Source organism: Macrobrachium nipponense, chromosome 33 (assembly GCF_015104395.2).
Source record: "Macrobrachium nipponense isolate FS-2020 chromosome 33, ASM1510439v2, whole genome shotgun sequence".
Classification (NCBI taxonomy): Eukaryota; Metazoa; Arthropoda; class Malacostraca; order Decapoda; family Palaemonidae; genus Macrobrachium; species Macrobrachium nipponense.
In genome coordinates this window covers 62,783,612-62,796,111 of record NC_087219.1, presented here as the reverse complement: position 1 = coordinate 62,796,111, position 12,500 = coordinate 62,783,612, and the positions used below count along the sequence as shown (strand labels likewise).

The following is a 12,500-nucleotide window of genomic DNA, read 5'->3' as shown; positions in this document are numbered from 1 at the left end:
ATGATAATTTGTGCTTGGCCTGGCTGTTCCTCACAGTGTGATTTACAAGTTTTACGATACCATAAAAGTAAATGGCAGTTGCGGTTACAAAGTCCTCACGAGTGTACAGCTGACAGCGAGTGCATCTACATCCATAGTTCCTGTGTTGTCTCTCGTCACTATATCGTACATTAAAAAGCTGATTCCTCGGAACTGAATTTTCCCTCGCCCGCCTGTTTCCGAACAAAGTGATTACAAACTTCAGTTTCAGTCATCAACAAGTCTTTAAAGAGGTCATTTCACTCTGGGGTCATTCCATTTTTCCTTTCCCATCGGATTCCGTATCAAAAGAAGGAAACAGCAGCCATCGCTACACAAAACTTTCGTCATTCGGTTCGCACGTCCGAGTCCGGACAACATATTTAGGATTATTTTTCAGCTCTTCGAGCAGCTGGTATTTGTCTCCACCTCTGCCTCCAGGAATGTGGTGATCCTCCATCATCCCTCCCACGCCATGGTAAGTGGATCCTCTGTCATGGTAGCTTAGATCTACGGCACTCCCACCGAAACCTTGTCCCCGACCCATCCCACGATAAACATCGCGCACCGGAGTTTCGTTATCGCTTTCACGATAGGTGTCCTCGAACGCCACCCGTAGGGTGCTCCCACCGCTACTGTATGGATCACCACCGCGGTAATTTCCATAAGGCTCATTTCCATGGCCTCCGCCGCCGCCGCCGCTGCTGTCTCCAACACTTCGATATCCATCATTGCTCCCTCCGACACGAAGAATTCCTCCGCCCCTGTAGGTGTCTGGACCCCTGCTCAGCTTTCTCGGGAGGGTCTCCGAATATCTGGTATTGAAGTGATAGGAATTGTTGCTGTTCTGACTACTTTCATTGGCGCTCGTGGAAGGGGCATGCTGGTGGAGGGCACTGGAGGAGGAGGAGGAGGAGGAGGCAGCGGCACGGTGGGAACGCGGCAACGTTGCCGAAGAAGAAGCAGACTGGAAGTGCGATGGGAAGGACGTCTTTCCTAAGCTATCGTAGTATCCTGCAGATCCATTGGCTAGATGGTGCGAGGGACCGTGCCGTCCTAGTAAGGCATCTGAAAGAGAATGAAAATGAAGAAAGTCGCCATTATTCAATAGGCAGACAGAAAATGCATTGCGCTGGAAACATCCGTCACCAATATTCATAGGAATGTAATTAAATCTGATTCTTTATCCAAATGACACTGACATCAATTTAGCTAAATAAGCAGGAGCTATATTTTGATGGATGGCTACAAGTAGATGACTTTAAACAATATTTCTAACTGAAGTGGCATGCTACAAGTACAACCTGGGAGTCTTATTTATATCTCTTGCTTCTGTTAAAAGGGTCTAAAAGTTTGTTGTATCTGTAGATACATGGCAGCCATCTCAAAGAGACATCTTAAAACGAATACTGGCAATTGACTTCGTGGTTACTTTAAGTAAGCTCATTTGCACTAATATCCACTCATTTGTATCTTCATTCAGTGTCTTTCTATTCATCGAGATCTTCATGTCCTCCAAAATGTTCCAAGATTTGATCATAATATCCTCAATGTTACCTATACCCAGATAAAACAGCATTTGCCAAAAACAGATATCTACTGCTTTATGCTTTACCTTCATACCTATGCTCACCACCTTCAAGGCCAAGCTACGCTAAGAACCTCGTGTTTTGCGATAATAATCAGGTAATAGACACAATAAATAACCCATGTCATAGGTCACTGTCTAACAGTAAACCTCTAAAATATTTCTATGCAGATTTCCTGTTTTCGAAATTAGCTTGAAAAGGCCTATTGATGAAGTAGCTCTTCCATCATCTCAGTGTACATCTTCAACGCCTGTTCACTAAAAACTCGGTTGCTATTGCATCAGACGCCGCTGTACGTTCTAGTAGTATCAGTATTTAACGTCTATACATTTCAAGTAATTTAACATAAAGCCCATACTATTTCACGGGACTAGTTTCCTCTAAAATGGACTGATTTTCTGGCAAGATTTGAATCTTTAAAGATATTAAACAGGGTTGATTCATTACGAAGACAACCTATCTCCTTTATTCTTTAAAACTAGTTTTATATATACAAATTTCTCACGACCCAGAAAGCATTACTATCCTAGGCCCTTTGTAAATTCTGGTCAATCTTGCAATGGCCAAAGGGAATATCAAATGTACAACGCAATTGCCTACAAAAATACTGAGGAGGAAAACGAGAGTTAGTTAAGGAATAAGAAATAAGAAACTAAGTGGAACGCAAACGAAGCCACATCAAATACTCGTCGTCATTTGGGCCTGGTGCTCTTGAAACCGAACAGTGAGACCAGGTAGAGATGGAAAAGAATATTACCTTTGGAGGAGGTGACGTCTACGGAGGACGCCTCCCCTTCGTCCATGTCATCCAGGGAGTCCTTGGTTCCGTTCTCCACCACGACGACCACTTTTTTCTTTTGTTTAACCTTCGGGACGTCCACCTCCTCCTTGGTAGGACAGGGCTTCAGGTCGGGGTCTTCTGACCGAAGAGGTTCCAGTGGCAGACTGGTAGGATTTGGATTCGCGGCAGAAGACTGACTGGAGGAGGTGTTGTTCACGAGGTTGTTTTTACGCCAACGGGTGACTGATACCAGGATGACAATAAGAGTGAGGAACACACCCACAATGCTCAGGAAGATGATGATCAGCGGAGAGTAGAGCAAGGACTTGTTTTCTCCTGCAAAAGAGAAGGAACTAGCTTGTAATTCAACAAAAATCTTATGTGAGAACAAGAAATGAACAGGAGTCATAAAAGGCAAATCAATTACCAAATGAAATACTTTATACATCAATAAAATGGCTCTCTTTTATTGTAATGTAACTTACAATACAAAATTTCTTAAAGAACGCACGCACACATAGTGTAGTGTTATAAAATTATGGAAAGAATGCCGACCCTCATCCCATGCAGAATCAGAATCTATCTTATTTTTTTCTTGGCATTATTTCTGAACGGAACTTTTGCTTTTGCCATCGGTGTCTGCACTTACTACAGTATCAGTGAGTCTAGCTTGTTTTGTAGCGCCATTTTCTGTACTTGACAGGGTCGCAGTTTTTTTCCATCTGTCCATCCGCCTGTGATGTTTGCGCATGGTAACACTGCGTCCCGGGCTTTAAATAATATCCTACTTCGAATATTAACGGTGTCATTCGCATACAGTAAATTATTAAAACACTTTTCAGTCGCAAATGTACACCCAGATATAATTTTATTTACCTAAAACTTAGACATAGCGTAACTAATTAGAGACCGGGACGCAGTGTTACCATGCGCGACCACCACAGGCGGATGGACACATGGCAGAATTGTGAACGTTTTTCAGTATTATGAACGTTTATTCCTTAGGAGTTTAAGTGAAACGGCAACACTACTTAGAATTTTCACTTTCATTAACAGCTATCCGTGTTTGCTATATTAATTTTTGAATGATTTTGTTCTTCTTATTTATTTGATTTATTTTGTGAAATACCCTATAACTCTCTCTCTCTCTCTCTCTCTCTCTGGGACTTTTAATTGCATTCATGACTTGTTTCATATGAATGTGAACTCATGTTGAATAGTAATAATAATATATTTTGCAAATAATACAGCTCTCATTCTCTTTACTGTGAAATTTCTCTTGATCAACCTCTGTAGTTTGTATCTTAGAAGAGCGGTCTGCCTGTGAACGTCATCTATAAACTAATACCAATTCCGATTTCAGATGAAATTTCTTCTATTAAAGGAATTTGATATAGTATTTTTTTTTTATTCAAGAGATCAACTTATATCTTCTAAAACGGAAAAGAAGCTTTCATACAAAGCGGTTTTTCCCACGAAGCGACTTGGCTCTTTCAGTCTTTTCTTATATTTTACCCTTTCCCCCCTCATGTACACAACACAAACCTCTAGATTTAGAAATATATTTAGAGAAGAATATATTTTTTTTTTTTTTTTTTTTACTTAATGACATTAAATCATAATATATCATCAGGCAATTTAAGTGGTACTCTCGGCTGCTTCAAATGCATCTTACTTAATGGTATCACTAATGCCAATTGTTTTTTGTTTGTTTTTTTCTTTAAGATTTTAGGATGCATTATGTGAGAAAATTGTCACTATAGTCTACTTTTAGCGAAAACGGTTAATTGTTATTAGATAACATGACTTAATTTGAAAATGTGTCCCACAAACACTAGATAATACAAAATTAGGAAATCCATCACACCACTTTTCTCCCGATTAAACTTACAGACTTGGGATCAATACCTCTCTGTTATAGTTCCTTCCTAAGAATTACTGCTCTTCAACTTTCTTGTTATGATAGACAAGCAAAGATTTTAGATGGCTGACTGTGAAAGTATCGACGTATTATCGTCTTTATTTTATCGAAAACTGACCCCATCCCTGCATACAGAAAAGGCGACACTTTCTAACTCGGGGCCAATAAGAAACGAAAAAACAAACTACCGATGTGTGCTGCTGCCCTCATGAAATTGGATTGTCCAGGGGTTACTGAAAAATACACAACGGGGGAATGAGACAGAAGGAAAGGCTTTTAGTGCCGACCCAAAGGAACTCGTTGTGGCGTGACTAAAGTGAATGTATATTTTTTCAACATCATCCATTTTCTGTCAGAGGATGGCCACAGAGGAAAAACAAAAGACAATAGCCGTTGTTGTCTTTATACGCTAACTGCCGAATCAAGGATGAAACCACGTAGGCAGAGGAACCTCCCGCAAATTTAGAAACTGCATATTCGTATACAGAAGGAGCGTCAGTATTTTCTCACGTCCTGGATATGAACGTTCTTCCAATAGAATGCCTCTTCCACTCCGTGTGCCCAAAGCTTCCCACGTCTTCCTCTCCTCAGTCCACGTGCGCTTTTCATAACGCAGTCCTTGTCAATAAGGCTCTCATCTTCCTTTGACTCTTCATAACCATTTCTATTCAAAAAACTTTACCACATCTGGTAACCTACGATCATCGTTTCATTTACATCTTCAATGCTCTCCCTCATTCTCACTCTTTCAATCCTATCATCATTTAATACGCAGAAAATTTCACTTTTTTTATTCGTGTTTAATATCTATAATTCACCTTCATACATACACACACACACACACACACACACACACATACACTGACGAACCTTCTGCTTGGAGTAACTACTGCTGTGGCAGCTTTTAAGACCACTTACTCATAAGAAAACATTCTCTCTCTCTCTCTCTCTCTCTCTCTCTCTCTCTCTCTCCTCTCATCTCTCTCTCTATATATATATATATACTATATATATATATATATATATATATATATATATATATATATATATATATATATATATATACATATAATATATTATATATAATATGTATTTGGTATATATGGTATATACATATATTATATATCATATTACACTATACATATACATATACTACATATATATACATAATATATATATATATATATATATATATATACATATATATATATATATATATATATATATATATATAATGTGATTGTGTGTCTGTATGCAAGTAAATCAGTACGTGTTTTTGTTTTTACGTAGACATCCTTCTATGCGTTTAATACTTCCATAATCGAGAAAAAAGAATAACAAAACAGAAATGTGTAACTATGCATGCAAGAAAACGATGAGACAAAACACTGCAGAAGTTGAAGAAAACAAAGGGAGTTTTCTTTCCCAGTAAAAGAGAAGAAATCGAATAACAAAGGCATTTTAGAATTGTTATTTCGTGGAACTTTGTTCTGAATTTTTCTCAAAAAAAACAAATAAACATTTTACGCTTAAAATCTCATATCCAGAAATATAAAGATAGCAGTTCAATTACAAGGTATAAGTTTTTCATCCTTTATAAAAAAAAATCCTGCAGTCATCCCATTGTTATGTAAGTCTCCCTGCTTAGGAAAAGGAAAAACATTTCGTGTTTTTCTTCCTTTCAAGAACTAATATTTTTCTATCCTAAGAATTTTTTTTTCTAGAAAAACAATTTGTATCACAACTCGGTCGTGTTATATTTCTGCGGCTTTCAAAGCGAATTCTTTGAAAAGGGCCAAGACTGCTAATGATCACATTCGCATTCTCTCATTATATTTCCAGCCTTAGCGGCTATGTCCTCTTATTCGTCGCATTTATCGCTTATTTCCCGCTATGATTAAACCCTTTCTAAGATAGTGTAATCTCTTTCTTCACGTTTGTCGAGCTTTGTGGCGCATTCCTTCAAAAGTTGCGTAAGTCTCTGTCCTCCAGTGAATGCACAGTCTTGTGCAATGAGTAACTTTGCATGACACTCGTGCCGGCATCCTCGGTAGAGAGATGCGAGTACCAGCCTCACGAACCTGGTTTATTTCCATTTTTATGTTCCGGATGAAGAGGTTCTTTGCAACGCATACATAGCACGCCTGTTTGCTCTAAACGGCGGCGAATTTTTACACCGAAAGACTGCTTTGTCCAACATTTCGAACGTAGGTTGAGTACGTCGTGTATTTCATTTCGTGAAAATGTACAGATTGCGAAGTCTCTTTCGCTGATGGAGATGACAATTATCTTGGAGGCTGTTTGTTTCCCTTTAAATCCCGTCGGCTTTGAAGGCATTATTTCTGTGGCTACTTTCACGATACCTGTTATCCAAATTTCTCTCTCAAATTAATGCAATGAAGAATTCTACTCTCATCAAGAGATTGAATAAAAAATAAAAAGTAAAATGTTTGGCCTATGAAGAAAATCCGTTCCAAAAGAATTGTAAATGATTTATTTTGAAATATTTTTCTTTACTCTCATCAAGAGACTGAATAAAAAATAGAAAGTAAAATCTTTGGCCTATGATAAAAATCCGTTTCAAAAGAATTGTAAATGATTTATTTTGAAATCTTTTTCTTTACAGTATAACCGCAGAATGATAACGTAAAGTTTGGTAGATTTCATGAACTGAAAACTACCAAGGTGAAAATAGTTTTATAATAGGTCAATTTATATTTTACAGTTTATTCTTCTAGTTTGTTATAATAATTTTCTCCAATTTTCGTTTTCATTATATTTTGTATTTGAGTCCAGCGTATTTTTATACATTTATGGAAATGCCTGCTTACCAAAGCAGAATAGTTTATAATAAAAAAGTTGATTACACGAACAATATCGAGTTGTTAGTTATACAGTCAGCGACAAATATCCAAGCAAACGCAGAGGAGAGAGAGAGAGAGAGAGAGAGAGAGAGAGAGAGAGTCCAAAGTCTTCCTCTCCTACTCGGCGTTGGATCCTGCTTCTTTGAATACACGTATCTTATCAGAGAATGATAACAAACGTTGGCGCATTCTTTTTATCTCTTCATCTCCCTCTTTGTTTGGGAATTTTGTGACCTCTCCCCCTTTCTCGTTTCGCCATCTCCCTTCGGCTCTGGTTCTTTCTCGCGTCAACACACTCCATTCGGCATCCTCCGACACGTGTTTGCTCTGGCGATGAAGGTGCGTGTGTTTGTATTCTTGCGAGTGTGTGAGGATATGTTTATGCAAGAACGCCATGTTTACAAGATTAAATTACATATAAGCTTCCATGAATTTCTTTCCGTGTTTTTTTTATATATTTCTTTATTCATATATTAAGTTTACTTCACTTCTTTGTACTGGTTCGTGTTTGATTATCATTATTGAAATTAAAATATTTTTAAATAACACCAAAAGTTTTTCTTTTTTTTGTTCGTTATAATATTTATTATTATCATTATTTTTGTTAACGGTTACTGCTACTTCAGCGTCATTGATCTTGTAGAGGTTCTTCTCTATTCTTCTGACAGCGGCTGTTAGAAGAATAGAGAAGAACCTCTACAAGTTCAATGACGCTGAAACAGCAATAACCTTTAACGAGACATGCTTGAAAGACGGTCTCCTACCCAATTATATTATTATTATTATTATTATTATTATTAGTAGTAGTAGTAGTAGTAGTAGTAGTAGTAGTAGTAGTAGTAGTAGTAGTAGTAGTAGTAGTACGCCCTCGGATGAAGGACTTCCTGCTACGTTGCAACAACCATTGCGGAGATCCAACAGAACTGCAGCCAGAAAGATTGATAGGGAAGAGGAAATCACCTAGTTGGAGTTAACTGCCCTCTTTCTTCATCACCTGGCCTATTAACGAGCTAACGACCGGTGTCAACGATCTTCAACGGCTCTTATTTATAAATTTACCTCTGTACATGTTGTAACCATTGTTCATTTGGACTGAAGATGAACCCAGGGAAGGGTTCGAATGCTTTTTGTAAAGACTTAAAAATTATACACGGACTCTTAACACTTTGTATTATTGTGGACCCTTTAGAACATTATTATATTATTATCAGTAGAATTGGTAGAGGTATTTATATTGGCTAAAGGTCAGTTTGAAGCTAATATCTTACTATTTTTTCAAGATTAGAGAAGCCACGATAGTTCGATGTCTCTATCATTCAAAAACACTGTTTTATGTTCTTTCCCTGGGTTTTTTTTTTCAGGATAGCAGGTCTATTTAAATACGTCACTTAAAATTGGCCTAGTATTTTCAATATTAGCAAGTATTTTTCTTGAATATTCCCATCCTTAACTTGTCTTCAAGGACATAGGTGACGTCATTTTAAATATTTCTCAGCATTTGATGAAACCTAACAGGTAGGTAATGTGGGAGTTATGGTAAATTTTCAAAACCTAATATTATACTTTACCTTAACCTTCGTTTCTAGGTCAGAATTTAAAATAAGACAAAAGTTTCTCTTTGTTATGAAACTTGGTAGTCGGGTACCTTTTGGGAAAGAGGATATCCTCGTAATATATCTTTTCGTCTTTACCAATTTCCGCTGTCACAGGTCGATTGTAGATTCAAAATTTAATCTTTATCTCATTTTGATGAAACTTAAAAAGTAGGCGCTTTATCTTGGGAACGTTCAAGTATATTATGAAAACAATTTTGACCCAGCTATATATCTCAGTCATGAGGGCATTGTAAGTCCCTGAGTTTTATTTTTCTCTATTTTTTATACAACTTGGTAGGCAAGTGTCTAGGGGTTGGTTACTACTTTCCCCAAAAATATGTCACCGTGACCTATCTTCGAGTTCTTAAGCCAGCTTGCAGGCCAAAAGTTTAGCCTTTTTTCTCTCTAAATCTCAAAGAATTAGATTCTGAAAGCTGAATCCTGAAAAATCCTGTAAAATCATCTCTTTCATCATTTTTACACATAATTTAATTTTCTGTAAAAAGAAACTATTGAGATGGCTTTCTCTGTCCTTCCGCATTTTCTGTCCGACCTCTGATCTTAATAACTACTGAGGCTAAAGGGTTGCGAATTTGTATGTTGATCATCCACCTTTCAATTATCATACTTATCAAATTGCCGCCCTATAACCTGACCCCGGCATAGGTGCCAATATCACAGGCCACCATTGGGTGGTGGCTGAAAGTTTCATGAGCCCTGAGAGTCTCATTAGCAGCAGCTGAGAGTTTCTTACAGCACTATAAGGTATACAGAAAATTCGGTTGCGCCGAAGAATCTTCGGCGTATTTTCTACTTGTTTATTTTTTTCTACGATTTTAAGGTCTTCTGCGTATCAGCCTTGTGCTGTAATAATGCCTTCAAGTATGACAGAATTAAATGATGCCAAGACATATACTGCTGAATCTGATAACTATTTCTTTACATCGAAAGGTATTGTTTTTGGAAATATTGTTATCATCATTCTTTGCTTCTTCCGTTTTTCCTCTAATATTGAAGAAACTTGGAAGGCATGACTTCGGGGGCTAATGAAATATTTTAAACCATAAAATAACAGATGAAGCCAAGAAACCTATCAAATAATTTGAAACGTCAAATAATTCTTCAACTATTCTGCTAATGCAAAATTGTGGAAATATTCTGAGAAATAAACTTTTCTTCAACTTACAGTCTGCAAGATCGCGTCTTTTTACGGCATATTTTACAGCCAACATAAACAGCGTCCAACATTTCATCCGATGGAATATAAGAAGCGTAACAAACGTAAAGACCAATCATCTACCAGAAACATACCAAGAGAATTTCATATAACGGAGACAGTGTTACGAAAAAATTCATGATCAAAGAATTTCATATAACCGAGACAGTGTTACAAAAAAATTCATGATCAAGGAATGGACAAAAACAGGGAAGAATTTGGAACATAAAATGACAACTCGACTAATCTTTTGTATTTCGCATTTTGCGCCGGCAATTAAAGCACACGATTTGTTCATTCATGCTCGCTTAACACAGCCTTAGAGAGGAATAAGACCTCCGCACGCAACCAACGCTCATATGTTTATTCAGAGAGCCAATTATCTGATCGTCCTCTTGTACGTTGCATGCGCCAAGCCAATGATCGATTTCGCTGTATTCTCGTACTTCCTTAATGGCCATGATAAGGTTTGAACGTTCGCAGGTACAAAAGCGAAAAAAAAAAATTGGAAAAAAGTTACATCAAATGCAAATACCACTGAAACAAAAGTCTGAACTCAGACCTGGCGTGCTTAAATTGCCGTCATCTTTTTCTCTTTATTATTGTCATGGAACAAAAAATTCCCGTGGAGGAAAATAAATGGCTGCTGACTTCCAAAGAAAGAGCCCAAAAAATAGAATGATCACAATTAAATATATAATAGAAAACAGAGAAACGAAAGCAATAAATAAATGTATAATAAAAAAAATGATCTACATATAAAACCGCGATGTACGGTAGAGTAATCTGCCAAAAATACATGAAACTTTGAAACAGTATTAAAGATCCGCGTAGATTTCCAACATCGGATCAGTAAAAGGAATGAACGACATCTTGTCCTATGTAGTGGAACAGCAAAGCACTAAACCGAGCGTGGAAGTTTATGTTAGGCAAAACGAGTAGTATATTACTAATAGTACCTCAAGGGGTCAGGCATTGCAGGTGCCAACGAAAAATCCCTGTTGGTACAGACTGTCGATATGATTAAATTAGATATATCCTGTCTGTGGTCTAAATCGTTTGCAAAACAAAGACGTTGCAGTTACCAGAAATATTACTTAAAGCTGCAGATGTCCAGACGGGATATCGGCATCCTAGTAATGTAGAATGAAGATATGAACTATGTAATAGTTTTAACAATATCATCTCGACGTTGCAACAACATTACGACCCATGCCTTTATTTTTTGCAGAATGCAATATTTATTTTTATTTTGCTAAAGCTATGTTTTCAGGTTTACCTATTTGTGTGCCGGAATTATGTAAAATGTTAGGCGAAGATAATAATGAAAATTTGACCACTGGTAAGCCTAGTGCCCGGCAAAAAGCGATATTGTTTTGGTAGAGATCCCAATCTGATTTATGGCTCTTTTATTTAGAAGAATCAATAGCTAAACCTTAACGTGGGAGAGCAGCTCTAAATTTACTGTATAACCAAATTCCTCTGCAACTGAGACACTGGTCAAATTAAATACACCACTGTCTGATTTATTTCGGGTCTCCTCTCTGCATATTTTACACTAACATTCTAGCACAACCAACGCGCAATTCCACCTTCTCCTTCCACGTAGCCTAATTCCTATACTCTGTTTTTTTCCATCTGTCCATCCGCCTGTGGTGTTTTTGTATGGTAACACTGCGTCCCGGGCTTTAGATAGTTAAATTCAGCTTACATTCAACGATTATAATAACATCCTATTTCGAATATTAACGGTGTAATTCGCATACAGGAAATTATTAAAACACTTTTCAGTTGCAAATGTACACCCAGATATCCTTTTATTTACCTAAAACTTACACATAGCGTAACTATCTAAAGCCCGGGACGCAGTGTTACCATTTAAAAACACCACAGGCGGATGGACAGATGAAAAAAAAAGAGTATAGTTGGGTCGCTGTCTTGAGTGAACTTGAATGACTCATTTTATGATTTGTTGTAGCAAATGTTTTAAGGACAGATGCTCTTCGTAATTCCAACCCTCCATATTTACCCGGGCTTAGGAACTTTTTTTTTTTTTATATATATACAATTCCAATTGAATCTCATCAAAATAGCGACCTAGATTTTTCTATTATCGGCGTTTCTATTATACCGCAGCCAGGCCGATAAACGACTTCCCTCACTGATAAGCAAGTTCTGAAGTTTTGAAGGTGGGCGTTGTGACGCTAAACCAGAAATACTGATAGTGTGTTTCATGTGTGGATATGGGAGTGCTCAGTAAAATCTGCATATTGTTATTTGCAAAACTTCCCTTATCAAAAGCAAGCATACTCTCTCTCTCTCTATCTCTCTCTCTCTCTCTCTCTCTCTCATACACACACACAACAGTTACGAAAGTGATTGTTTTTTTTTTTTCTTTTTTTTAGACAGGTCACCCATCCCCTCTTTCTCGACGAAAGAGCAAAAGAGAAAGAGAGGAAGGGAGAGAGAGAGGAAGAAAAAACAACGAAAACGTCATTCAAGACTATTGTAACCCG

The 12,500-nt window shown here is 37.3% G+C and overlaps 1 protein-coding gene across 3 annotated transcripts in view; it reads right to left on the bottom strand.

The window, feature by feature from the left end:
- Window positions 1-69: 69 nt before the first annotated feature.
- Window positions 70-12,500, bottom strand: part of LOC135203233 (hemicentin-2-like) — a 423,654-nt gene continuing 411,223 nt past the window's right edge. For all 3 annotated transcript variants that reach the window (XM_064233007.1, XM_064233009.1, XM_064233008.1), the window contains 2 exons: window positions 2,365-2,724; window positions 70-1,086 (listed from right to left, as the gene is read on the bottom strand). In XM_064233007.1, coding sequence (XP_064089077.1) covers window positions 350-1,086; window positions 2,365-2,724 — 1,097 coding nt within the window. In that variant the 3' untranslated portion in view covers window positions 70-349. The remainder of the gene's footprint in view (window positions 1,087-2,364; window positions 2,725-12,500) is intronic.